At 44.9% G+C, this 27,063-nt stretch overlaps 2 protein-coding genes across 3 annotated transcripts in view; one reads left to right on the top strand and one right to left on the bottom strand.

Annotated features, from left to right (window-relative positions):
- The window catches only part of plce1 (phospholipase C, epsilon 1), a 79,017-nt gene extending 62,244 nt beyond the window's left edge, over positions 1 to 16,773 (top strand). The window contains exons 31-46 of one of the 2 annotated variants that reach the window (XM_086195308.1): positions 706 to 864; positions 1,014 to 1,149; positions 1,403 to 1,444; positions 4,049 to 4,167; positions 4,623 to 4,740; positions 5,935 to 6,072; positions 6,448 to 6,738; positions 7,340 to 7,503; positions 8,570 to 8,831; positions 9,370 to 9,488; positions 9,648 to 9,776; positions 9,864 to 10,061; positions 10,393 to 10,569; positions 10,666 to 10,878; positions 12,101 to 12,302; positions 13,057 to 16,773. In XM_086195308.1, the coding sequence (XP_086051434.1) occupies positions 706 to 864; positions 1,014 to 1,149; positions 1,403 to 1,444; positions 4,049 to 4,167; positions 4,623 to 4,740; positions 5,935 to 6,072; positions 6,448 to 6,738; positions 7,340 to 7,503; positions 8,570 to 8,831; positions 9,370 to 9,488; positions 9,648 to 9,776; positions 9,864 to 10,061; positions 10,393 to 10,569; positions 10,666 to 10,878; positions 12,101 to 12,265 (2,430 nt within the window). In that variant the 3' untranslated portion in view covers positions 12,266 to 12,302; positions 13,057 to 16,773. The remainder of the gene's footprint in view (positions 1 to 705; positions 865 to 1,013; positions 1,150 to 1,402; positions 1,445 to 4,048; positions 4,168 to 4,622; positions 4,741 to 5,934; positions 6,073 to 6,447; positions 6,739 to 7,339; positions 7,504 to 8,569; positions 8,832 to 9,369; positions 9,489 to 9,647; positions 9,777 to 9,863; positions 10,062 to 10,392; positions 10,570 to 10,665; positions 10,879 to 12,100; positions 12,303 to 13,056) is intronic. The other variant, XM_086195309.1, reaches the window with a different exon arrangement.
- Positions 16,774 to 17,951: 1,178 nt separating this feature from the next.
- The window catches only part of LOC147239653 (protocadherin-15-like), a 171,626-nt gene continuing 162,514 nt past the window's right edge, over positions 17,952 to 27,063 (bottom strand). Inside the window, exons 38-39 of the mRNA XM_086194725.1 lie at positions 23,409 to 23,538; positions 17,952 to 19,678 (exon numbers count right to left, since the gene is read on the bottom strand). Coding sequence (XP_086050851.1) covers positions 18,905 to 19,678; positions 23,409 to 23,538 — 904 coding nt within the window. The 3' untranslated portion in view covers positions 17,952 to 18,904. The remainder of the gene's footprint in view (positions 19,679 to 23,408; positions 23,539 to 27,063) is intronic.

The following is a 27,063-nucleotide window of genomic DNA, read 5'->3' as shown; positions in this document are numbered from 1 at the left end:
TCTTTTGTATGTAAAGTATTTTGTGTTTATAATAAAAGGCACTGATTGAATGTAAATCTGAAACACCCTGCACATTTTATAGGTGGTTTGACAAAGAGTTTAGCTTTAGCACGTATGCTCCTATTTCAGTAATGGCTTTCTGAGTATTTAGGGAATTCTGTGCCATGTCAAGTGGTCCAGTTTCTATCACAACTGCATTCCTCCACTCAATTACTTAACAGATGGGAGTGTATTCCTTGATGGAACTTAAACAGCTTTTGTTTTCCTTGCCTGGATTTAGGAATGACAGTTTGCAATCGTCAAGAAAGAATTTTGCCTCTGTATCATTTAGGATAGTGACTTTCCCTTTCTTCTTCTTTTCAAAGTTATATACAGAGTGCCTCACTTTTCTGATACATCATGGAATATCAATGTGCTTTCATCTAACTAAACTTCCCAGCATTCCTTCCTCCCCGGGGAAGACTTGATAAAGATAAAGAAAAATCTTTCATGTTCAGACAGATCTTGCCCCTGGCCAGCTTTCACTACATGGGTTTGTTTATTTGCAGTGTTGATAAAAGCTGTCTCATTTTCTGTCATTGAAGATTCCCCTGCAACTTTTGAACTTTTTCTTTCTTCCTCTCACTTTACATCATATTCATTTTGTGTGCTCTCACATTAATGGATATAATTTGTGTTTGTCACTTGCAAATATTGATTTACTAGACGGTGATCGGGGACCGTCTAGTGACTAGATTCCTCTTTGAAAGTGACTTCAGCGATGACCCTCACCTGCCGTCACCTCTGCAGCTAAAAGGGAGGATCCTCCTCAAGAACAAGAAGCTCAAAGCCCACCAGGCACCAGTGGACATCCTCAAACAGAAGGTGAGAAGATGGACACGCTATGAATGCCTAGAGTCTAGGTAGTCATAGTTTATAGACGATCAACCCATTACCCCATTCTGACAGAAACTCACTCTTACCCGCTCATTCTGAGGCCTTCCTCTGTTTCTCAATATTTTTTCTCCTTATAGGCTCACCAACTGGCCCATTTGCAGGCCCAGGCTAGCAACGGGTCACCGGGGAATACTTCGCCTGGAAACCACGCAAATGAGGAAGAAGAGGAGGATGAAGACGAGTACGACTATGACTATGAGTCGTTATCAGATGGTAAGGAGATTTTGACAGTTGTGTAAAAGTTATAACACTTGAAAAGCTCGTAGCAATTACAAAAGCTCTGTGGGTTTCCAGGCTAAGGCATCATATTATAAATTCCAATTATGTTCTAACCTTTTGAATCAGTTTCTGTGTACATCTTTTTTTTTGTGTTTCACTCCTTTTTAACACTTAAATCTCTGGTTAAGTTGATGCTCGATTCTCACTCCCTTCCTTTCCTATTTTATTTCACCTGTTTTTCACTTAGCTGATGTCCTCACTGCCTCTACTGCCTCATATGGCCTGGAAGGTAAATGCACAGCTCTGTGGCGCCTCTCTATCAATCAGTGTCTCCATCTCATTCTGTTTTGCAGTGGTAGCTGCTGTACTTCCAACAGTTACAACAACTGTCTTTTTATTAACAGCTTCTTGTTCAGATATTGAACCTGCTTCTGAGTTTTAGGGATAAATAACGGTTGCTTGATGCAAATGTGTGCTTGTCGTGGTCGTCTACCACTGCACAGCAACTACAGAGGAGCCATGAGTGTGTAGATTTGCGCTCTGCCTCAATGCTTCAGGTTGATTCTTCGCTGAGCTTTCTGCTTTTTTGTGTGGAAAAAGTCAGGTCATGTTGTGTTGTAAGGAAGCTATCGCGCATGGTAGACCACCAGCTGCTCACATTTCAACCACTACACTCACTGTTATATATCCAGAACATAGTAGGAATGTGATATAATCCATCTGAGTCAAGTGGATGTTGCATAGTTTGACCAGATCAAGGTCTAATTTATTTGCTTTCTCTGAGGGCACATTTGGAAAGACATCTTATCTGAACTCTAATGGCTACATGAAATTAAATTCCTTTAAAAAGAAGAGGGGAAAAAATGCCAGAAATTAATCAACAAGCCTCCTTCCCTCCTCTTTGACTACAGTTCAGAGGTTAAGACAAGTTAAACTCTTAATTTAAAATCTGAACAAGATAGTGTCCAAGCACATGTTTAACACTACTGGATTTAACAGACAGTGTTTTTGACATGTACACTGGTTTTGTAGTTGTCACATAACTGCAACGATATGACTGGAGTCTCTAACTCTGCTGTCATATTTAAAGCGCCGTGTGCCGATGGATGTCACCGTGTTGACATGCAGTCATGAGCATCCATCATACAAATGTTCCTCTTTGGAGTCACTCACCAGGAACACTTTGAGGAACCTGGATGTACTTCCATGCAGTCACTGTGACACAAGCTTGTGTTGTGTTTGTGTGTTAACTGCTTGTGTTTGGTCTGCTAGTTTTTGGCACACTGTTGTTGAGCCACATGTGAATTGCCCTGAGACGTAGATGCTGTGCAGACTCCAAGCAGGGGCGAAGTATATTAACTGCTATTGTAAAATTATGAATGACATGAAAATTGGTGATGTCTTTAGGCAGAAAACAAAAATCAGTTCATATTTAAAGAGTACGTTGACTGAATGCTTTCTTTTTCTCCCACAACTCATCACCTCCCTTCTCCTTCCTGCCTGTAATGTATTTGCCTCTGACCTCGCCAGTGGCTGGACAGGCTCATCAGGGAAACAAAACAAAGCCATCTGGTTTCTCAGGCCCTATGCTGCCCCCACACCAAACAACAGACCAGGGGAAACTACCCTGTCCCAGTCCCAGCACTCCTCTCTCTTAATCCCTGCCCTCTGCTTGTCCCTGTCGGAAAAACGTACCGGTCATAGACCTTTCAAAATACGCTACTCTAATATAAATCTCCCAGCATGGCTCAATTTGGCTCCTTTGCCCCTCTGACAATTCTGATTTAATGAAACTTCAAGTACCAGTCAGCTAGCAACTCATCACATTCCACCTTTGACTGTACATTTGACCATACTGTACATGCTTGGTTGTCAGCATTCATTGGCTCAGTGAACACAAACACTTGATCCACTTGAGTGCTAAGCTGCCACCGCTTTCTCTCCCATCTGACTATTGTCTCCTGGATAACATTCAGGGTCAACCCTGCTGCCAAACCTCAGTCAAACGAATGCATTCCAAATGTCAGGAAATGTCACTTGAACAAGATTTCTTTGATTTAGAGCTTCTGCATTTTCAAGCTGATGTGCTTCTTTTTCTGGTTTTTGGTCACAATTCATGTGTAGGAGGAATGAGAGCAAAGGGAAGAACTCCCTTCTGTTCCTGCAGTTTACAGTTGATAGACATTGAAGTGATTATGAGTCAGGAGGGGTTACTGAACATGCCTCAGGACTTCTGCAACTCGTCCGGAATGCAAAATTCACTAATTATAGATGACTGCTGATAGGTTTTCTTTATGGACCATCTTTGATTGTTTCCACTTGCTAAAATATATCTTCATATTTGCGATGGATGGGACACAGACAAGAATTACTTACTTGCTATCTTGAGGTGATAAAGGTGTTTTCTCAAGGTGACGAAAGAATAGAGAGATCAACCATGATCACAAGAATGACACAATAATAAATGATCCTGTCATAAAAATGTAATTAAAAACCCATCTCTTTTCAGCTTCCATAGCCTGTAGAAAACCATATAAATGATCAAAATTGTCCTTGAGGTCAAATAAATATTGGCTTGATGTAGTTATGTTGTCTTATAATCAGAAGTGATGATCTTATAATCAGAAGTGATGTGTGAAAAGTGATGAGTGAAAAGTGCAAACTGTCTTCTTAAAATATTTTAGTTGAAGTTGTGCAAGATTGCCAGTTGTTTGTTTTTCAGATGTTCTCATGCTCTGTCACAGCCATTATGCCTCCATCCATGTGCCTATTCATGTATTCCCACCTGCGAGCTGCTGAGTACTGTACAGCTATCTGCTGCTGCCAGTTAACAAGTGATTTGGTTGTTGTCATGTGATCGGTTTTAGTTCAACTTTATTTTTAATCAAACTAGATAACATCCTGGACGACAAGCTGGAAGGGAAAAGCTCTGCAGACAAAGAAGAACAACCTTCAGATGAAATACCCAAACGGATGAAGAAGGCTGATAGCACGACTCAGAGCAAAGGAAAGGTGAGGAATTTATCCGATTATAAGTTGAGCAACATCTTAAGTATTTTGAGTTATAACACCGATTCACATTTTACACAATTCCCAAGAAAAGCTGCGGTGGAAAAAGAAAAGAAGCCTTAGGACAGAACAGAACAGTGGGAATCCCCCCTCCGTAGCTAATAGGTACTTATGTATATGTGTTGCGGTTTAGGGTCAAGCCCATGTTCATTAGCCTTTTATGGTTCTTTTTACTCAGCTATTTGGTTGTCAGATTACATCAAAGACATACACATATGTGAAGGAATAGGCTCATAGAAGTGCATGCTGTGATTATTCTGGGTTTTGGCAAAAAATTTGGGGTTTTTTGGTTTGTTTTTTAACATTGTTTTTGTTCAGCTCTGCTTCAGTTGCATGTCACTGTCTTTTCAAGTGACATGTTAACGGGTTTTGTGTCCACTCCCTTCCTGCACCTGTAGGTGTTCGACATGGAGCTGGGAGAGGAGTTCTACCTCCCTCAGAACAAGAAGGAGAGTCGACAGATCGCCCAGGAGTTGTCTGATCTTGTCATCTACTGCCAGGCTGTAAAGTTTCCTGGTGAGGAAACTTTCATCGCACCCTGCTTTTTGAGATCCTTTATTTGACAAACTCTTTTTTGTTCTTGGTGTCTCATCTCTCTCTTGCATGATATTCAAGGGGTTAAATATCTCCCCATGTTTTTAAATGTTTGGGTGTTTTTTGTTTTTCTTGAAGACATTTAATATCCACTCTCCGATCCTCTCCCACAGCGGTCACCCACGAAGATGATGAATCACTTTCCCCCCATGGGAAAGACATTGTTACTTTACTGTGTTAACCATTCCAGAGCAGAGAAACCCCACAACTGTCCACTGAGGTGTATTCTAGAAGCTCTGACCACGTAATTCAAATTGTGACCTTTGATTCTCTTCTTTAAACTGTCTATATGCTGTTATGTACACACGTAAAATGAGATGGGGCAAAAGAACACAAATAAAATATTAGCTTTTACAGTTAATAGTAACTTTCTTCACATACCCTCATAAAAGTCCCCTTTCCTCTTTATTGGGTTCATCATATCGTTTCCTAAATATCAACCTCTTCTTTGTTTTTCCTCCCTCAAGTGTTCTGCCCACCGCTCATCTTCTCTTTTCTTTATGTGACATTTGCCCTCATAAACCCGCCTGTTTCCACTGGTATTTTATTTGTTTACCGTTTCCAGGGACCTGAGATCTGAGTAAGAGAAAGGAGGGCAAATGGCCCAATTCAGACAGGCAGCAGACTTGCCGCCGCTGCTGCGTCTGGAGAGATTTCAGATGGCAGTGCTGCTGCTTTAACAAACACTGAAATTAGCTTATCTATCTTGAAAAATATTCACTCATTTCATGCTTGCGTGTTGCTCTATTTGCCTTAGTATTCCACAAATCTGGGGAAATGTCTTTAACATTGTATCATTGGGCATGAGAATCATTGTAGAGGATGTGTAAAGGAAGAAAATTAGATTTGTTTTTGTTGCAAAGACGTATTTCTTTTTGGTGGAATAACCCATCGCTCTCATCTCTTAAACTTTCTGATCTTGGAAACAGACACCCATGGGCTGACGCCTGACACGCCTCCGCATCATTTAAACATTCATCACTTTGAGAAAATGATTTCTGGATTTTTGAGAGACAAATTGTGAATTGTGAGAATGTCACTGTGGTGGGTCTCCAGTCCGTTTGTCCTGCTTATTGACCGCTGTCCTCCATCCCCCCCTTGTTCCTGGGAACCCAGGCCTGTCCACACTGTCTCCAGCAGGCTCCAGCAGAGGCAAGGACCGCGGCAAGAGCAGGAAGTCCATATTTGGCACAGCTCCCACTCGCAGCAACACAACAGGGGAGGTCATAACGCAGAGCCGCACCCCTGGGAAAGGTACATTGGGCCAAAAAGGGTAGTGATTGTTAGTAGGAGTAGGAGGAATGTAAATGGAACAAAAATGTTTAAAAACTCCACCATTATTTATGAGCTTCAGGGCGATTTTGAAAAATGTGTATGTTGTAAGTGGAAGCAAGCCAAGACAGGGCTACTACTTAAATCTGACGTCCATCTTTATAGGCCCAAAGGTGCAAATGGAAATCATTTTTCAACCAAAGGTTATTGGACAAGAAACTAAAACATTCACCACAGTGCAAAACAAAGCAAGTCCAATCAGAGTGGTTAGTTCTTTAAAACTGCATACCTAAGAAAGCCAGCTCATCTGCGAAATGTTTATATCTCGTCTTTTATGCTCCTCTGCCATTGTTGTAGGTGGCAGCGAGCGTTTGAGCTGGGAGGAACAGCAAACCTCTCCCGTCCTCAATCCCCCGACTTCACTCAGCGCCATTATTCGCACACCCAAGTGCTACCACATCTCCTCCGTCAACGAGAACGCCGCCAAGCGCCTGTGCCGACGTTACTCTCAGAAGCTCATCCAGCACACAGCGTGCCAGCTGCTCAGGACGTACCCAGCAGCCACCAGGATCGACTCCACAAACCCAAATCCTCTGCTCTTCTGGCTCCATGGAATTCAGCTGGTGGCGCTCAACTACCAGACTGACGGTGAGCACGGGGTGGAGAAAACATACATCGTAATATTTAATAATGGAATCTAGTCTCAAACAATCCTCTGGTTGAATTCAAACCTGAATATTGTCATAAGTGTTTGCTCAGAGGCTTTTTAAGACTTTATTGCAATATATTTTCCTTTTTCCTGTTTGTGTCCTCTTCATGCGCCATCCTTATTTGACCCTTTTCCTTCTTTTCTTTTGTTCTTGAAGTCGCATTCCTTGCCTCCATCTGTCTTACATTTTTCTATTCTGGCCTAATCGTCCTCATCCTTCTCCATCATCCCTAAATTCTCTGTTGTCTGTCTTTGTTTCCTGTCTGAGCCTGAGGTGAAGTTGTTTCACCTCTGTGCTACTCCCTTTTGATCTTTCCCTCTATATTTCACTTTGTCATTTTTTTCCCATTTGGAAACAAACTAAACATAATCCCTCAGTCGTCTGTAAGAAGTATTTACTAGATACTTAAGCCTGGTTGATCCACGTCCGAGCACATGGGCCAACAGAGAAAGTGACAATAAAACTCAACCTCTTTCTTTGCTAATGCAGATGGTGGTTATAGTGCTACAAATGTCCTTCTCCCATTCTGCCCCTCTAAGACCTGCCCATGCAGTTAAACACGGCCCTGTTCGAGGCCAACGGTGGCTGTGGTTATGTACTGAAGCCGGCGGTGCTGTGGGACCGCGGCTGCCCGCTCTACCAGCAGTTCTGTCCGATGGAGAGGGATGTGGAGAAAATGAGCCCAGCTGTCTTTTCTCTCACTGTGAGTAAAGATGGCCGTTTCCTCTGTGTCATCCTCTGTCTGAGCTGCTAGGTGATGTACTGTATTTTCTTACCCACCCCATAAACACAGAAGTGCTGCATGTTTTTCAAATCTTTCGAGGAGGTCATGTTGTCTCCGCTGTTCAGTGGTGTTTTCCCATTTGAAATGTGTTTCTTTTATGAAAAAAAAAAGAAAGTGAGAGCTAAATGAAGGCTTGAATATTTGATATTGAATTTGTACCACAGTTGGCAGTAGCCAGGACCCTCAAGTCCCAATTATGATGACCTGTCAAGCAAACACATACTGTATCTCTTTTAAAGAGCTCAAATGAGGTCAGTAAAGGTGTGTATAGACAGTTTTATTGTAAAGCGAACTGAGTGTGCTTTTATTATTTGACAGCCATGAAGGTGACTCAGTTAATTTCATATTCCAGTGAATAAGAACAGGACCTCTTAAAACTCTGAATTACGATCCATCAGCACTTGGCCTGTAAACTCCCCCCGTGTGTCTCCAGCAACTGTATTTATTTTTCTGTCAGGACTTTTCATCACTTTGCGGCGCTCGCCGCAAGTTTGCTTGGGGAACTTCAGTAACAATTAAAGCATTAATGTTCCTGCAGTAATAAATAGTTATGGAGGTCAAATAATAAATGCAGCGTGTGTTAGTACGGCTGTCATTAAGTGATGTAATATCCGAGTGAATAGTTTACCGCTAGTTAGGAAAGACACAACACATTTATGGTTAACCGCGGGCCTTGTTACTTTAAATTGCTCGTAGCAATTTGATTCGTGGTCATCTGTACAGATTTTCTGCATGTATAAACCTGCATGCCACTGATCTGGTGCAGCCGGCGGTATAAACAGAGGGATGATGTAACGCTCATAAAACGTGTCTGAGTAATAGAGAAACAGACGAGGAGTTCGGGTGAACTAGAGCTTTGTTGGCATGTCACAGTGACTTACATCTAAAGGACTCCTTCATTTAGTGAAAACAGTATCAGCCGCGCTTGCTGATCATGCAAGCTGTCGTTCTTGTTCCTAATCATTTCTGACCTCTGCCCTCTCAGATTGTGTCGGGTCAGAATGTCTGTCCTGCTAACAGCGCTGGTAGCCCCTGCATCGAGGTGGACGTTCTGGGCATGCCCATCGACAGCTGCCACTTCAGGACCAAACCCATCCACCGAAACACCCTCAACCCCATGTGGAGCGAGCGCTTTCAGTTCAGCGTGCACTTTGAAGAGATGTGCTTCATTCGCTTCGCAGTGGTGGAGAACAACAGCTCCCAGACTACTGCTCAGAGAACTCTGCCTCTGAGAGCCCTCAAACCAGGTGAGGAACAACCTGGAGAACACGTTTTAGTAGGTCGACTCAGTGCCCACTCTCTTAAGCCATCCAACGAGAGAGGGTTGGACAGTTGTTTTAATCATCACGCTGTATGACATCACATGAGTTAACCTGCAAAAAGACAAACTTGACGGAAGGTACTGAGATCATCAAAGACTAGTATTTATTACTCTTCCAAATGGTAATTAATGATCCCACTGCAGTCTCAACGCAACCTCCAGCCTTCCTCTCTTGCTGCATCATCTGTTTCAACCCACAATGCACTGCGTTTTAGACACGTTCTAAAGTCAGATTATGTGTCCACCTCATGCGAAGCGTTCAGTGGTTCACCGGAGGACCACCACTCAGATTGTTTCATGCCTGTTATTTTTGTGCGGATGACAATGGAAAGTCAGACTGTCCTGAATCGCGTGAGTTAGTTATTAAAAAAACCTTCGATGAAGAAGGGACTTGAATCAAAACGAGTACAGCACACGTATTTTACTATGTGTCATCAAAAATATGTGTGCTGTGTATGCTGCAGGGTACAGACATGTCCAGTTGAGGACACAGCACAATGAGTCCCTCGAAGTGTCCAGTCTGTTCATCTACAGCCGTAGAACAGAAGAAGGTCCAACAGCGGGCACCACACCTTCATCACTGGTAACGCCGTCATTTCCTCATCAGACTCTAAACACACAGGGTGGCACTGTGGGCAGCGCTATTTTTGGTACTGCTTAACTCGTGATAGCTTCATTAACGTCGAGCAATAAATGTTGTTTAGTAAACTGTTGCCCGCTGTTCCTCCTGTTGTCTACAAAGCTGTTCAGCTCAGAGGAGAAACGTGCATCCCCGCAGCACATGGTGACGGTGCATGGAGCTCCAGGTCCTGAGCCCTTCACGGTGTTCTGCATCACGGAGCACACAACAGCCAAACAGCTGCTGGACATGGTCAGTAGTGGAGAAAGGAATATGGTGTTTGCAGCACATGAAAGGAGCCGCTTCACACATGTGTGCTTCCCCCGTCTTCCTCCTCAGGTTGTGTCAACTGAGGGAAACTCAGCCGAGTACTTCTTGTGCGAGGAGAAGTTCCCTCTGTTGAAGGAGCGTAGTGAGATGAAACGCTGTGCTCAGCACCGCCCCCTGCTGCCTGAGGAGGTGGTGGTCCAAGTGGTGAACAGCTGGGACACAGAGGAGGGTTATGTGGGGAGGATCTGCCTCAAAACAAGAGAGGAGGTACATAGATTCTATTCATATATATTTGTCTTAGACATTGAGGATACCATCGCTCCCTCTGTTAACCCTTTTACTGATATGGAATTAATTGTCTTCATGGTTGGATACTGACAAACTAAATTTTACGTCCAGAAAAACTGTCCTGTGGCTCCCTCTTGTGGTAAATGTCACAAAAAGTCTGCAGCAAGTGGAAGTAATACATTTTTTGTTTTAACTTGATGATGATTGTGAAGCACTAATTACTTCATTTAATTTGTTTAGTTTTGTTTGTCACTTCCTGTTCTCTGGGGTTCCAGCATTTCAGTGTAACTGTGAGGTTTTACAACTGCAGAACCTAAATGAGAAGAACACCGTTCCCGATGGGGAGGAGGAGCTGACGGTAGGAGGAAGAGAAGGAGGAGGAGAGGATGACATGTTCTTCGTCCAGGTCCATGAGGTTTCACCAGAACAGCCTCACACTGTGATCAAGGCGCCGCGCTACAGCACTGCTCAGGATATCATACAGCAGGTGAGGCGATTCAGAGGAACTCCAGCTGATTCAAACCTTTCAAGCTCTTTTCTAAAAACGACTGTTCTTCTGACTTTCTCTCTCTGCCATGGCCAGACTCTGTCAAAAGCCAAGTATTCCTGTAGTATTCTATCCAATCCCAACCCATGTGACTACGTCCTGATGGAGGAAGTGACCAAGGACGCTGGCTCTAAAAAGTCCTCCACTGCCAAACCCTTTCAGCGGGTGCTGCTGGATCAAGAGTGCGTCTACCAAGCTCAGAGCCGCTGGCGGGGGGCGGGGAAGTTCATTCTTAAACTCAAAGAGCAGGTAGTGTAGCTCAAACATGCTCCTTCATCCTCCACAGTTTGTACGTTACACGACAGGCTTATTGTAATGCTACATTTTACCACTAGATGTCACCAAAGCTCGGATATGAACGAGCTGCACAGTAGAAAGCTGCTCTGCTGCTTCTAACTTTCTCCCTGTCATCACTTCAAATCAAAATCTTAGCAGTCAGGTGGAAACCTCTGGTTTTAGCAGGCCACTTTCATGCTTTTCATCTCATAACAGAAACAGAAACTAGCGAATTTATTAGGAATTTGGCTGTGTTCAAATACAGTTTCAGCGCGAGCACAGAGAGTGAGAGCGAAGAAACATCCCAGGTCATCTGTGTGGTTTGGCTCACATCACTGTCTGCTTCAGATCTTAAATGTCGCTTCTTTGTTTGACTTCTCTTCGCCATGTCTTGTCTTGTTGACACCTAGAGTAAATAAACAGCGTGTTCTGTGTGCAGCCATCTTGCCTCCTCCTTCCTGCACTGATCTCTCATGTCACCGGCTCAGCAGCAAACACGAAACAAACACAATTTGATGCTGATCACGTCGTCACAGCGTGGATTACTGACACATCATGGGTTGGATTTAGCTCTGTGACGCCGTCTGCACAGTTTGCTGATTTTAATTTGCTAGAATGTCTCGTAATGACAGACGCTAGTTTGCATGAAATCCAACTGGTTTAAAAGATCTATTCCACAACTTCTTGTTCCTGTGCTTCCTTTTAGTTTGAAGTTGCTTGCTCGTATTCAACATTATTTGTGCTTGCAAGAAAGCTGTTGTTTTGAATCTTGCATGCATGTTTTTGTATTTTAACATCTGCATGGTGCTTTAACATGCTTGTACCTCACTGCTGCCTTTTGTGTTTGCAAAATCTTTTCTGCGCTTTCCTGTCTTTCTGTGACATTGTCATTTACTGTCTTTGGCCCCATGTTCTTATGCGTTGTATTTCCTTCTCTGATGACACATTTGTAAATGAGAATGTTTTATTTTTGGCCTACCTGCTTAAATAAAGAATCAGTATTTTTTTCAAGCGCTGTTCAAGTGTTTTTGTACATAAAAAAACAAAAAAACAGTCCAAGTCAAATCATTGAGCACAAAGAAAGAAGAATCAAGAGCAAGTGTTTGGAGAACAATGGCTCGAAGATTATTTAAGATTCCCATCATGTGTTTGTTTTCTCTGTATTTAACTAACAAGAGCCTATTTCTACTCCCAGGTTGTGCGAGAGGACAAAAAGAGAGTCATCTCCTTTGCCAGCGAGCTCAAAAAATTTACTAGCCGCAGCCGCAGCATGACGACCGGCGGCGGAGCCGACGGTGCGGCCCAGAGTAAGGATGATAGAGCTGCATGCTGTGTGGCTCTGACAGAGCTCCAGGAGTGAGGCTCACACTCTGTCTGTGCATGGAAACGTAACAGAGGTACCGTATCCTGTCCCTAACACCTAACACCACAAAAGAGCATGAAATACAAAGTCAGTGTTCATCTTTTTTCATTTGGAATAAGTAAACAAGCACGAATGACATTCGAATGACTCAGTCAGCTTAGCTAGCTGGTTTTAGACCCGTGGAAGTTTCGTTAAAAAGCTCTCCAGAGTAATCGTGTCGTCCTGAAGCCGACTGGCCGCTCAGCAACAAGATGTCAGTAAAATGCAGGCTTCAGTGACGAGAGCGCTAGTCAGCATTAGCGCCAGATCTTCTTGTTACTTTCACACAAAGAAAAATGTTGTTTTGCATATTAACCGTATATATTTTGTTTGTATGTGATTATTTTGGGTTATTCTACATAATTTAATGAGCACACGGACCTTTCAGCCCAGCTTCCCACATTACAACAGCTTTGAGGAAGAAGAGCACAGGCTGGTGTGGTCTGGAGGATGACACCAGGGTAGCATCAACGCTAGTCTGTTAGCATGTGGCCCAGTATGGTGTGTTAGCTAAGCTGCGGTGTACAACGGAGTGCGAATAGTTTCTATCGTTCTGTCTGACTGTGTGAATAACCTCTTCTATCCAACAGCAACATTTCAAGTGTTTACTTTCCTGACTGACAGATATTCATTGTGGTGTGTGTGTGTGTGTGTGTGTGCGTGCGCGCGTTTTTATGCATGTAGTCATTGATTGTCTTTATCTAAATAAAAGATGAGATGAAAATCTAAATCCATCGTCTCCTCTGCAGGGTACCTGTCTGCAGCTGCAGGTCTGAAGGCTTGGGTGGCAGAGAGCAGGGTGGGGGCAGGACGGCTCCTGCAGGCCTCCTCCTCCAGGGGGCAACATGACCACCTCCCCGCCTCCACTCTCAGCTCACCAGCATGGAAGCTTCACCTCCTCAGGAACTGGAAGATCCACAAATGAAATCCAGAGAAACATTTGTGTTGACACCATCTAAACTTGGAGATTCTCTTTTCTAAGAGAGGCGAGATGCTTCAGTGAGGGTCCAAAGGGTCGTGGGGTTCTGTGTCTGCTCCTGTCTCCATCCTGGAGGAGTCCGATCCTGTCTTGTGTTAGTTGAGTAGACGGTGGACCCCCCGTGAGTCATGAACGGAGGATTGAGGGGACCGACTAGCAGCTCTTAGCTCGGTTGATCGATGGACGGCAGTTTGATTGCAAATCCCTCCTGCTGGCACCTCAGAGCGGTGACGCTCATGGGGGTGACGACTCGGGCTCATGCTGGTTTATTGGTTTTAGTTTGTCTCCAGAGGTAGTCCAGATCACCGGGAACCGTCAGGGATGAGATCAGAAACACAAAAACTGACATCATCATCATCATTATTATTATTATTATTATAAACACCACAGGAAATCATAAAACATCCAGATTTTATCACCACTAATGGGGGGGGGGGGGGGGCTGATGAGTGAGAATTAAAAGGCCCTTTTCTCTCCAGACAGCTTGAAGGAAGAACCCACCAGTCAAAGAGTTGATAAACTGCTCTTTGTCTTGGGTGTCACACGGCAGGTGGAGGGAGATCTGGGGGCCTTGTGGATGGAGAGATGGAGGGAAGGGGCGTGTATTCCTCTCTTCCTCCTGCGTGGCCGTTGTGGAGGAGGCTGACAAGCTGGCCTCCTAACTGTTTCACCTCCTCAGTGCTGTCAGGGCAGCGCAGATGAGCAAGAATCCACACGGACACTCAGTAACCGAGGCGACGACACACGAGCTGCAGTTGAGGGCAAAGTAGAGCCGCTTTGCACCCACACCCGCTTGTTAAAGTTGTCCTTGGTTGTTGCAGCATGACGGCAGAGTCGATGTTCCCCAGCAGCCGGCTGAGCCGTGGGAGTCTGAAGCTCCTCACAATAACGAGATCCTGCTCTCGCACCAGCGACCTCCCTCAGCAGAGGGAGGGCACGAGCTCCTTTATTGAGGTCATCCAGGGGAAAATGTTTCATCAACTTGTTCAGTTTAAAAGTAGATAATAACCAGTCAATATGGGGGAGTGGCGATAACAGAACAGGTCAAGAGTCTGGGCTCGTGTTGGCGTTGAAGTGGAAGCTCTGACCAGCTCACACCATCAGTCACGTTGCAGCGCCGCTTCTCACTGCAGGTGAACTCGCTGTGTCTGCGCGAGCGCCTTCACCATCGTCATCCACTCATAACGGAAAGTGCGCTGACATCTTTACTCTACCGGCCTCAAAGAAACCCCCCAACGTCTGTATATGTAAATAAACCTCGAAAAAGTTCTGGATCTGAGTGATAAGAGCCCTCACAGAAACAACCTGATCTTCTTTAAACAGCATTTTGCACATATTTTTCTTTTGTTATCTTCCTTTATTTGTATTTTTTTAAATGATCATATTTATTTCTTTATTTCTCTCCACTTCAGCCCAGGTGTGAATTTAGATTTGAGGAAAGCACAATACTTTCAGTGTTTTGTTGTTCTTCTTCTTCATTTCCAATGATATCGTATCATAATTCCAAACCTGAAATTCCCCATCAATATTCTGAAGAGGTTTATTTAGTTGAGTTGATCAGTGAAGACTCTCTTCTTGAGATTGAATGCAGTATTGTTGAAGTATTGATTAATGGTCACTAATTAAGTACAGGAGACTGAAGGAAATTTAACTTAAAGCAACGTTATGCTTTTTTTTTCTTTCTTGGAAGCCACAGCGGCCTCTGCTGGTGCACGTGGCAAACTACAGGACGTTCAGATCTGAACTTGACGACTGGTAGATTTCCACGGTAATGTGACTCGAGGTGCGGCAACTAATTTCAACAATCCAGAGAGGAAAAGTTGAAAGAAAAACTGCTCTTGACGTCCTTTGTTACCGCGACCCTTTGCAGTCGTCAACACGTGGATGCTAACGGCTAACGCTACCCTGAGTGACCAGCAGTAACGCTCATGTTTTTCCGTTTTTTTGGGGGGGTCATCTTACCGTCCTCCGTAAACGTCCTTGTTGTCTGTCCACCATGTCGGTTCTGAGAATTCCCACCTAGTTTTTGGTATCTGAAAGCAGCACTATAAGCTAGCGGGAGTTTTGTCAGCCAAGCTGGTTTTCACGTTCGTTTCTTGTGTAAAATGAATACTACGTTCTACAAATGTGTCGATTTCCATCTGTAGAATTATAATTTCTTGCATGTCCCCCTATCAAACCAGTGTAGTTTCCAAATCTCGGAATCACGAGCTCTGATGAGGCGCCCCGACACGTGTAATGTTGTAGGAAGCCTGCAGACAGAACAAGTTCGTCCGATTCCTCTCGTCAGCTCAGTTGTAGCCGCCCTGCTAACGATGCTAACCCACAGCCAACATCCAAGATTGAATAAGCAGCTGCTTTTAAGTGAAGCTTTCCAAAAGCTGCACATCGGAGAGGCTGCTTTTATTTTCTAATTCAAGGCGCTCTCCCGCTGAATGTTTGGAGTTCGTGTCATTTGTAAACTTTTCTCAGTGCAACCTTATGATGTTTAAGCTGTTGTTTCGCCTGGTCCAGTCGAATCTGAAGGGCCCAAACCGACTTGGCCCCCAGGGGCCGCCTTCATTTTACTGCAGTTATTCAACTCTTCCATGTCTTGTTGTTCTCTTCACCAGTTGCTGGGACGGTTCAGGCTTCCACCTCGACATCGAATCACGCTCGGATTCATTTGTCTGATAGCTAGAATCCTTTTATCCGTTCGCTCTTCTACTATTTTGAATGAAATGTGCAGAAGTAGAAACTAATGGGATGCAAAAATATGATGATCTACACCCTGGAGACCAACTGAAGCGTCCATCCTGGTTATTAGTTGGAGAACTGCAGCCAGAGGAGGAGATGATCAGTCAGTGAGGGCTCCATCAGTCAGGCAGCCTCTTTTCCTTCATTTTCTTTCCTCTAGTCTTTACTTCTGAATGTAATATTTCTTGAGATGTTGAACCTGAGACAAATGTGTGTTTGGATGTTATTTATTTTAATGTGAAGCCCTGGTCGGCACGCAACTGTTGATGTATAGTGTTTCCTGTAAGGCGTGTTTTTTCTTTTTTATTTATTTCAAAGTGTGAGAGAGCAGAAACTCAGTGGCCCCGACTCATTTAGGTCTGAAAGAAAATATTTTACCACATATGTTGAATATTCAGTACAGTATTCGTATTTGTTAGTAGTACTATTATTCTATCCTGCAGTACACAGCAGCGTATTTCAGTGCATCTTAAATTGTGAGTTCTCATAAATGCAAAGCTGAAACTTCAATGTTGTAAAAGTCCTTGTTTAGAAGGTTTCGCTGTCCCTCCACTGAAGCGTTGTTGATTTCTGACGCGTGCAGTAACCTTTCACATCCACGGCTCACGACTACATGCGGCTGTCGAGTGAACAGTTGCTTATTTACTTGAATTTTTAAATGAGCGAGTATTAGTGGATTTGTCGTCATAGCAGGATCACAATAAAAATACTTTACTGTGCACAAGGAAGCTCTGAGTATTTGTGTGCCTGAAGCAAGTGATTGTGTTTAGAGATCCATATATATATACATATATATACCTATATATATGTATATATATATATATATATACCTATATATATATACATATATATACCTATATATATATATAGGTATATATATGTATATATATAGGTGTATATCTTATTTCAAGAAAGACGTTTTCTCTTGTATCAGCAGCTTTAGTCTCCCTCTCACACACACTTGCGAAAAAACCTGTGAAATGTACAAAAAAATGAACATACCTGTTCAACAGTGAACGTTCTACATTTAAACCACCGTTAAACGGCCACGTTTATGCAAATGTCTCTCCATCGGTCGTTATTTTATTCGTGTGTGTGTTGATACACCGATCAGCTAATAAACTAACAAAGGATAATCAAAACAATAGAGTAACTTTTTTTTTTTTTAACATTCGCAGCCTGTCAATTATCTGTATGTCAAATCTGCTTGTGAAAAATTTACAATTGAGAAGGAAACACAGGAATAGTCCACCGTGAGTGGTTTCTGTGGTTTCCATAAATCGAATCTTCCATCACCTGCAGGGATTAAATAATCTGAGTTGAGCCTGACATAAACCCGAATCAGCAACTTTTTAGATCTTTTCTTAAAACTTCTAAATCTGACCAAGAAGGGACGATCAGTTCCAAACATCGCCGTTGAGTTCCTTAATGCCAAATGACGCCCTCATCAAATTAAATCTAGAGTTTTAGTTCAGCAGCTTAATGGGCCGACTCCTCTGTGACCTCTGATGAAACAATTCACTCCAAAGCTCTCAAAAGTTTATTGTGATGAAACTCTCTGAAAAGGATGATTGTCCTGTTGAGATGATCTCTGCCAGTCGTTCAAATTGAAAATCATCTTGACAAAGTATCTCTGCTGGACAATGAAGAACAAATAGATTTCAAGGTCCAACAGCTGAACAGAAGCTGCGACTTTGTGAGGCATTAAGCGCCCGTCAGCTTATCCACACACCGTGTCCTGCTGAGGCATTCACCGGCGGCTGCTGCAGGAGAATATCACCGCGCCAAAGTCAAGCCGAACAAATGACGAAGCGTCTCAACGGTCAAGGCAGAGCTTAAAGACGCAAAGGTTTGCGTCGGTGACAACAGAGTGGACGGTACAACACGAGCCTCAGGGACAAAGACCAACGGCAAATCTCAGGCATGATATGAGTGGCGGTCTGGAAAACATCTCCAAGTTCCTATTGGCTGGTGCCTGCAATTTGGACTTCTCCCTCAGGTCATGCGGCCACTTCCCACCTACGAGGTCCCAGTAACGACTGTGGAGAAGATGGAGCGAACCAGAACTTCGTAAAAAAAGGATGGATTTCGCAATGAAGAGACAATGAAGAGGTGTGACCCAATAACTGATTTGGAGTCCCTAGGTCACATGACAAGGAAGCTACTGGCAAAAAAAAGAGGGGAAAAAAAAAGGAATATGTCGAATTTTGCAGTACATGAAATTTTTTTTTTTCTTAACCTAAAATCTCCCTAATATGTGCAGTAAGTGGTTGACTTGACAGGAAATAAGGGAGGATTTAACCCTCCAACATGCGAGGCGTCAACGGTCCGGAGTTACTAAGGAGCCACGACTTCAATGGATGAACTCCTTTATTTCGGAGAAAAGTTTGCAGCTTGACAAGGATTTAAAAAGGCAAGTTTGAACGATACAAGACTTCACGTGTCAATGCAAAGAGTCAGGCAAATTCAGGGTGAGTCGCATCGGAGCCGCTAAAACTCAATGCTGCCATACAGAGACACCGGCCGCTTAAAGGGTCATTTGAAAAGAAAAAAGGAAAAGAAAAAAAAAATTCTGAAACTTTCCACCAAGTTCATTCTGTTTTAGCAAAGTAGAAATATAACAAGTCCTCTCGGTACAGTCTTAAAGGCGTCTGAGATCGGTTGAATGTAAGAGAATCTCAGTTTGGTTTATTTCATGAAACGACGACACAATAACGAATCCACCGGCCTTTAAAAGAGCCAATTAAATGTTTCTTTTTTGCAAGTATTTCTTTTTTGATATATGTGTATATATATTTATATATATAAACATATATACTTTGTTCAGAAAGGGTTTTCTTTTCGCTGAAATTGGAGATTTCATGTCCGAGCACAGTGAGGGATCAGAGTTTGGTCATGGGGATGTGGAGGCTGTTCCAGGGGCCCATCCACAGCTCCTCCTCGTCCGACTGCGTTCTGTCGCTGGGACACTCCAACGCTTCCGTCACTCCCTCGTCGTTTCCGTCTGCTTTGGATTCTTTCTCTCCTTCTCTAAGTTCGTCTCTCTCCTCCTCCTCCTCCTCCTCCTGCCTCCCATTGGGCGCCGTGTTCTGAGGCCGCTCTCCTTCTCCTTCTCCTTCTCCACCTCCGCCGGCGCCGCCCTGCGCTACACTCTCAGGGCCCGTGTTGCTGGTGCTGGTCGACCCCAAAGAAACGCTGGATTGTCGATTGTCAAACACACGTGGCGTTTTATTGACGTGCGTGTTAGAGTTGACCCCCCCCGAGCTCTGGAAGGTGCTGAGAAAGCTGCGCCCGCCGTCTGCTCCCCCCGCTACTGTTTTAGGGTTGTTCAGAGGGATTCTTTCCTCCAGTGTGGCGGCCATTTTGTCCAGTTTTTTAAAGTGCTTAGCCAGCCGGGAGCTGAAGACGGGGGAATTGAGTTTGCTGTTAGTGGTGGTGTGTGTGTGTGTGGGGCCTGTGGTGGTTACTGTGCGTCTGGTGCGGATGATGGAGCCGTTCTGAGCCACGTAGATGCTGCCGTTCACGTTGGCGTGGCTGTTTTGTGTGGAGGAGGTGACGCGGTTGCGTTGGTTTTCCGTCATGCTGTCCTCGCCAGTGGAGCTGGTCTCAAGTTCTCGGTCCACCACCAACTTGATGCGACGTTTCCTACCGGCGTGCTGGAGAAAGACACAAAAACCCGTCAGGACAGTAAGTCTGTAAGGTGAGGTGCTCAAATCAGTAACTTCAATCCACTTCCTGCCAAATCTCTCTTTTCCTGGACAAAAGAACGTTCTCGTGGATGCTTCCATTTTGTCATCGGAGTGCTGAAAACACGCGGAGCCGTTTCACCTCGTCCTTTCACATTTGCAGGTTTGAGAACCTGCAGAAGGCTCAGAGATGGACTACAACCTGGTATTTGGTTGCAGAAAACTGAGACTTTCCACCACTAGAGGTCAGCGGCGACACAATTTTCAGCTCTTAAAAAAAAAAATCAGGGTTTTAATTTCCTAGTTAGGCTTAATTATTGTTAATTAAGACACGCTAAGAGAAACACTTCAAACACAGCACACAAGGAATATGAGTTCTAATAAAGTACTCTGAGCGAATATTTATAGTGCAGTGAAAATTCATCACTGCGGTGATGGAATACAGAGGAGACAGTGAAACGGAAATCTAAGGACTGATGATAAAAAAAATTTAAAAACAAAGACAAGTAGCAAAGAGAGGTGAGTGAATGAGAATCTAGCAGGGGGAGAGGACCAGAGGTGCTGTGGAGACGGCGAGGAGGAGGAGGAGGAGGAGGAGGAGCAGGAGCAGGAGCAAGAGGAGGAGCAGGAGGAGGAGGAGGAGCAAGAGGAGGAGGAGGAGGAGCAGGAGCAAGAGGAGGAGGAGGAGGAGGAGGAGCAGGAGCAGGAGCAGGAGCAAGAGGAGGAGCAGGAGGAGGAGGAGGAGCAAGAGGAGGAGGAGGAGGAGGAGGAGCAGGAGCAAGAGGAGGAGGAGGAGGAGGAGGAGCAGGAGCAAGAGGAGGAGGAGGAGGAGGAGCAAGAGGAGGAGGAGGAGGAGCAGGAGCAAGAGGAGGAGGAGGAGGAGGAGGAGCAAGAGGAGGAGGAGGAGGAGCAGGAGCAAGAGGAGGAGGAGCAAGAGGAGGAGGAGGAGCAAGAGGAGGAGGAGGAGGAGCAGGAGCAGGAGCAGGAGGAGGAGGAGGAGCAGGAGCAGGAGGAGGAGGAGACAGTCTGACTGGTAAACAGGGATTAAAGGAAAAGAAACCTGCAGGAAGATAAAGTCAGCGAGGGCAGCAGAGGACATGCAGGCCGTCTGGACTCCGGTGAAGTCACTCAAAGAGAGAGGAGAGGAAGATGAGAGCCAGAGCTTCCTCTCAGGTTGTCTTACGTCTCCTGGTAACCAGGGTCAACTCCCAGGACTGAGGCCTCCTCTGCAGTTCAGTCAGCCGGCTCATGTTCCAAACCCATCTCTTCCTTGGCTCCTTCTCCATCACGGCTTTTCTCCTCCTCCTCCTCCTCCGTGTCCTCCATGATGGGGGACAGGTCGTCTCCAGAGCGTGATCTCTCCACCTCATCGTCACTCTCTTCTTCTACTGTTTCCTGTCTGGATCGTTCTCTCTCAGTCGCTCTGCTGCTTCTTTTGGCACCACAGGTGCATCTAACACTGTTGCTACGTTCAGAGCTTTTCCTGCTGGAGTCTTCCTCCTCTTCCTCACTTTCTAACTCCTCCTCTTCCTCAGACTCTGAGTCCTCATCCTGACTCTCTGACTCAGATTCACTCTTGTCGTGTTCTCCTGTCACGGGCGACTCTCGGGTGACGCCTCTCCTCCACCGTCCCTCAGAGAAGCCGTCCCGCCTCCCCCTCTCCTCCCCAGCGTCTCTCCCTGACACTAGCGCAGAGATGCTCATATCGCCTACGGAGGCATGCATCTTCCTACTGTCCCATGCTCCTCCTCCTCCTGCTCCTCCTCCCCCCCCTCTCCCCCAGTTGTTCCCATCGTTCCAAAGTTCACCTCCCACCCTGACGGGGCCCTGGAGTCGTCTGGCGAGGGAGATAAGACTCAGGGTCTCGGTCAGCTTTTGATTCAGTGGCGGAGGTTTGCTGGCCTCTGTGGATGTCTGGAAATAATTCCCATCCATGACCACGCCGCTGTCCAGGCCAGGGAGCTCTCCTCTCTTCTCTGGCCTCACAACACCATTTCTCACTCTGTTGTTTTGTCCCCATGTTTGTATTTGTCCCCCGTCCCTCCCTCTAGTCCCTCCCTCCCCTCTCTCAAACGCTCCCGTCCTTTCTTCTAACCTTCCTCTTCCTCCACCTTCCTCTTCCATCGGTCCTATTCTGGATTTGTACCAAGGTGGGTGGATAGAGGGGGGCTGTCCGGCTGTTTTATTCCCAGATGACATCACTCTCATCATTGCTTTCAATCTAGCGGCGGCGCTGAGACTCTTGGGCTTTGAGTTCACGCTGGCCGCTCCGTCTGATGATTGTTTTGCGTCCCTGTCACTCATGGGGGGTCCAGGGGTCTTGTTTGAGCGGCCATGATGATGATGAGGAGGAGGAGGAGGACGAGGGTGGGCTGCTAACCTGCCTGCATGCAACTGTCTCCTCACCTGTTGTAGTAAAGGTTTTTATCCCCAAACCAGAGCACGAGAGTTTAGAAAAGGAACAAACAAAAAAGGGTCATTAGACATGACGGAAGCTTCCTGTTGTTCTGCTGATGAGAAACGACAATATCTGTGTCTCTAACGGAGAGAGGAGCAGTAACGAGCCCTAAACCTCTGGAGATATGTGGAATCCACATTAGAAACAAGACGGTAGGCTCTCGTCTTTTTGCTTAATGCGGTTTTCAAGAGGGATGCTTGGTAAATTTACAGGAACGTACGCCACTTTAAAATCGTCTTTTTTTGGCCACTTGGGGGCAGCAGAGAACACAACCACGACATACCATCCATCCATTTTCTACTGCTTATCCTGTTAAGGGTGGTGGGGGGGTGGGGGGGTGCTGGAGCCTATCCCAGGTGCTTTAGGCCGAGAGGCGGGGGGGTTCACCCTGGACAGGTCACCAGTCCATCTCAGGGCCAACACATAGAGACAGACAACCATTCACACTCACAGTCACACCTACAACCATTCACACTCACAGTCACACCTACAGTCAATTTAGAGCAGGGGTGTCCAAACTGGTCCAGCAAAGGGCCATGTGGCTGCAGGTTTTCATTCCAACCGAGCAAAAGCAACACCTGATCCAACAAATGAGCTGTGAGGACACAGCTTAGTTGATTTAAGTAGATTCAGGTGTTGCTTTTGCTCGGTCGGAATGAAAACCTGCAGCCACATGGCCCTTTGCTGGACCAGTTTGGACACCCCTGAGTATCAATCAGCCTCGTCCCCTCTTGATGTCTTTAGACTGTGGGAGGAAGCTGGAGTACCAGAGAGAACCCACACAGGCACAGGGAGAACATGGAGACTCACACAGAAAGATCCTGTGATGGAGCCGGGACTCGAAGCCAGAACCTTCTTGCTGTGACGTGAGAGCGTGAACCACTGCACCACCGTGCCCCCCGACCACGACATAGCACCTTCCTTAAATTGATCACGTGAACTTAGCTTGACAAAATCAGCCATATTACCACTGGCTGGAGTCGTGCTTCCCTTCCGATATTCAGCTTTGTGTTATTCTGTAATCTAGAAGGAGTTTAAATGCTCCATGAAGTTCATCAACTGCCTTTAATCACTGTTTTTTCTTTTAGCCAATTATTCAGCTCTTTAGCACTGAATAACAAACTCAGGCTTTGGATGCAGAAGGAACGCTCGATTCTCAGTCACTAAACGCTTTGATCCATTCATTGTTTTGGCCTCTTTGAGTTCTACAGTGTAATCAACCTGAAAACCCTTCTTGTTTACCTCTCCGTCACACTCCTGCGGGCTGTAGTAGTAGCTGCCGTCGTCGTCGACAACAACCTCTCCGTATTCATCGTATAGGCCAGAGGGTGAAATCAGCTTCCTGCGGCTGCCGTACTGAGGAAGGTCGTACCTGAACAGGGATGGAGAGCGATCGGAGAGAGTGACAACAAAGCTAGTTCTTGCTTTCCTGCTAATCATTCAGATTTGTGCACGAAAAAGAAATGGAACGTTTGCAAATTTCAATCAAGTGAGGAAAATCTGCCTCACAAACTGAAGTTAGACTGCTGTTCAGCCTGACGACGACATCTGGCGACTCGTCTCCCTGAGGCTGCCTTCACCGCACCAGGAGCATTTTGAAGCCAGGAGACATTTATTGGCAGAAATAACACTAGAATTGATTTTTTTCCTCCTGTTTGTTGTTGGGAGTGCTGCCCGGTGGCCGAGAAAAAAAAAATACTGTCCTGCAGATGTCAGAGAGCCACTGGGTCAAAAAACAAGCTCCTCTTCAAATGATATCTTGGAAACAATACATCCTTGTGGGATTAAAGTCACTAATCTGCTGTAAGTCCTTTGGCTCTCTTCCCCACAGAGAAGTTGGAAAGAAAAGTTTCCTTGTGTAATCACTCTGCTTAATGTCACCGCGGGAGGACGTTGCCCTTCTATTACACTAAGTAAACAAGTAATAAACAAATGGTGACAGCAGAAGAAGGATGGCAGGGAGACAGGAGAGAGGGGAGGGTCAAAGGAGCAAGACTAGGTCAGTCGTAAAGGCGACGCAGTCGTAATCCTGACACTAATGTAATGAGTCTTAACCTTCCACTAAAACCTTCTTATGGGATTTCACAGCCATTAACCTGCAGGCTCACAGCGGAGCACACGTACAGTCACACTGCTTCCCCCTTCCTCACCTCCTTCCCACTCGCTCCCATACCTCTCCTTGTCACCACTAGGGGGCAGTAACAATCTGGGGATCCGTCTTTGGAACAGCCACCGCGGTCGAGGCTTATTTGTGTTATTATGCGCAGAGATTCTAAATGATTTGTTTCATGAGGAGTCTCAACTCTTTCATTGTGGAAGGAGTTTCAGGATTGTTTTAATCTAATGCTCAGATATGAAGCACTACTAGGAATTATATTAGTTTAAGACAAATCAGCATTTTTTTTTTGTAGGAAGAAAGCAGCTGTGATCAACACAGCTGTGCTGTGTGCGTCTGTGGCTCTGCAGTTGGTGCTTCAACAGCATTTTAGTTTTATTTTGCAAAACACACATAAATATAAAACCGAACAGAATAAAATACAACATAAAACTGTGGTCAAAGCCTTGGAAAGATGTGGGCTTTCACCAGGTAGGCAGGACTGTTGAGTTGCAGGAGGGAGTTTTGCAGTTTGATCCCTACCAACTAAAAAAAAAAAAAAAAGCTGATTGTTGGTGTCAGCAGCTTCGCTTTCATTCATGTAATTATTCTTTTTCAAACCTGTTCAGCGCAAAAACTCAAACTTTCTGCAAGTGTAAAGCTACATTAGTACTGGAGTAACTTGTCGAAACAGATTCCAGTGAATATGAATCGTGAATCTGTACGCAAGAGAGAAACTGTCTGGACAGGGAGGCTTTTGGTTTCCGTTTGAGTAGCTTTGACCAGTCACGGTTGACTGAACCTCGGCTGGGTCCACATAAAAACTCCGTGTGAAGCGAGAGACGGAACGCATTTGTCGAAATGCAAGATTGGAAAAATGTCTGTAGTCTGATGATTTAACAAAGCTGCTGTAGGGCTTTTAAACTATGGATTGAGTGTAACTGGCTACTTTTGACACGATCCGTTCGTATTTATCCTTTTTCAACCTCATGCAAATGTCTGAGTTGCTCTACGGGACTGTCAGCAAATCTTGGCTGGATATCCGCTGGCGACACCAGAAACAAAAAATACTGGCCCTTGTCAGTTACCGAGATTGGGACTGAAGTGTTTACGGAACACAAGGAGTAAATTCTGGACAAGAAGCCGCTACTTTTTCCCCCTGCTTTGAACCCTGCGGTTTATACAACGGTGCGGCCAGCTCACGGCCACTAGGGGGGCTTCTTTGGTTTTGAGAGCGACGAAGGACAGACAAGGAGAGTGGCTGAAGAAGCCACCCTGAGGCTGCTCCTTTCCGGCACTGAAGATCAGGACTTTGGTGGTTTTAGTACGCAGGAAGAAGACGAAGACGAGGATGGTTGACTGACTTTTCTTGTTACAGCTGCGTTACTGGATTGATGGATTAATAGATTAATGGACTGGACTTTTCTGGTAGGCTGGTTATATTTTAAGCAGACGTTACTGCACCTTTAGGCCCACTACCTTGTTACAGGCACTTTTAAAAAACGCATTTAATTTAGGCATTGCCTCGTCGAGTGCTGTAAGCTTTGTTTATGGTACGTGTGCTGAGAGCGCGCCGTTTATTTCTGCACAGTAAATCCGTTTCGAATGCTGTGAAAGTTTGTGTGTCTGAAACACTGTGTCATGTGATACAGTACAGTTTCCACAGCGTTCCGTACTACTGCACTAAATGGTAACACCTGAATAACTTATGCATATATGCAACTTGTTGTTTGTAGGAAATGTTAATAAATGGGAAGCTTCCCCAAACAGCCATCTCTTTCCTGACAATCCCCTCTGTGCACGAACCCTTGCATATGCTAATTAAACATTAAAACACCTGTGGCTTATAGTCCAGTGCAGCTTGTACGTACACATTGGTTTTTTCCCTAAATTTCGCTGGTGCGGCTTATATTCAAAAATTACGTGAAGTTTTTATTTTGTTGAGGAAAATCGTGTAGCTGATGTTGTTTCTACGACTTAAAGAAGGCGTGGGATCGAGGACAGCATGAGGAAACCATCAGAGGGAAACGCGACGAGCAGCTCTGCCGAAGTGGTCCAGATGACAACAAAAGGGTTATTGTCGTTCTTACACCTCTCACTCTTTTTCCAGGAGCATAGGCCATCAACAACAGTCTGCCTGAGTGGTCTGTCCTGGGAAATGGCTAATCAGTTCTCATTAATTTAGTTATCCCATGACGGTGGAGGCCATTAGCCTGCCCAGTACCTTTGAGATCTCATTTCCAGAGAATCCATGTCTGGAAGTAGTAATGACAGTCGAGGATTAAAACAAAACGAATTTGCAAGAATCTTGAAAAAAAGAACAACAATCTCAGTCCTATTTTTTACTCAATCTAAAAAAAGAAAAAGAAAAAGAAAAACTGGACACGTTTCTTCCATCAACGATTATGAAATTAAAACATTCTTGATTCAATCAACAATACCAGATTTGCTGGTGCAAGAATGCCCATCAGTCTGCTCGTCATCAATACCGATGTGGTTTCTGAAAAAGCAGGATTTTTTTAATAACCGTCATGTCTCAGCGGTATGTAAAAACCTGCATATTTTACTCTTGACTGGAGGGCAAGATGAATTTGGCATCAAAACATCAGACCTGTGCAACAAACACTCTAAGTTATTTTCTGCATCTGTGTAAATCCAATCAAAATCACGCCAATGGCAGATGGCTACATTCCCAAATGCTGAGAAAATCCCATTTTCATCTCTTTTTTTTTTAACACAGATGAAAGAAAAGGTGAAAAGGTTAGGAGCCATCCAACTTCTATCGCCGATCATGGAGAAAGA

The sequence above is a fragment of the Aulostomus chinensis genome, chromosome 23, assembly GCF_037954235.1.
Source record: "Aulostomus chinensis isolate RoL2024-O1b breed Wild chromosome 23, RoL_Achi_v1.0, whole genome shotgun sequence".
In the NCBI taxonomy this organism is placed as follows: domain Eukaryota; kingdom Metazoa; phylum Chordata; class Actinopteri; order Syngnathiformes; family Aulostomidae; genus Aulostomus; species Aulostomus chinensis.
Note: the sequence above shows the minus strand (reverse complement) of the source record. Positions and strands in the feature narration are given on the sequence as shown.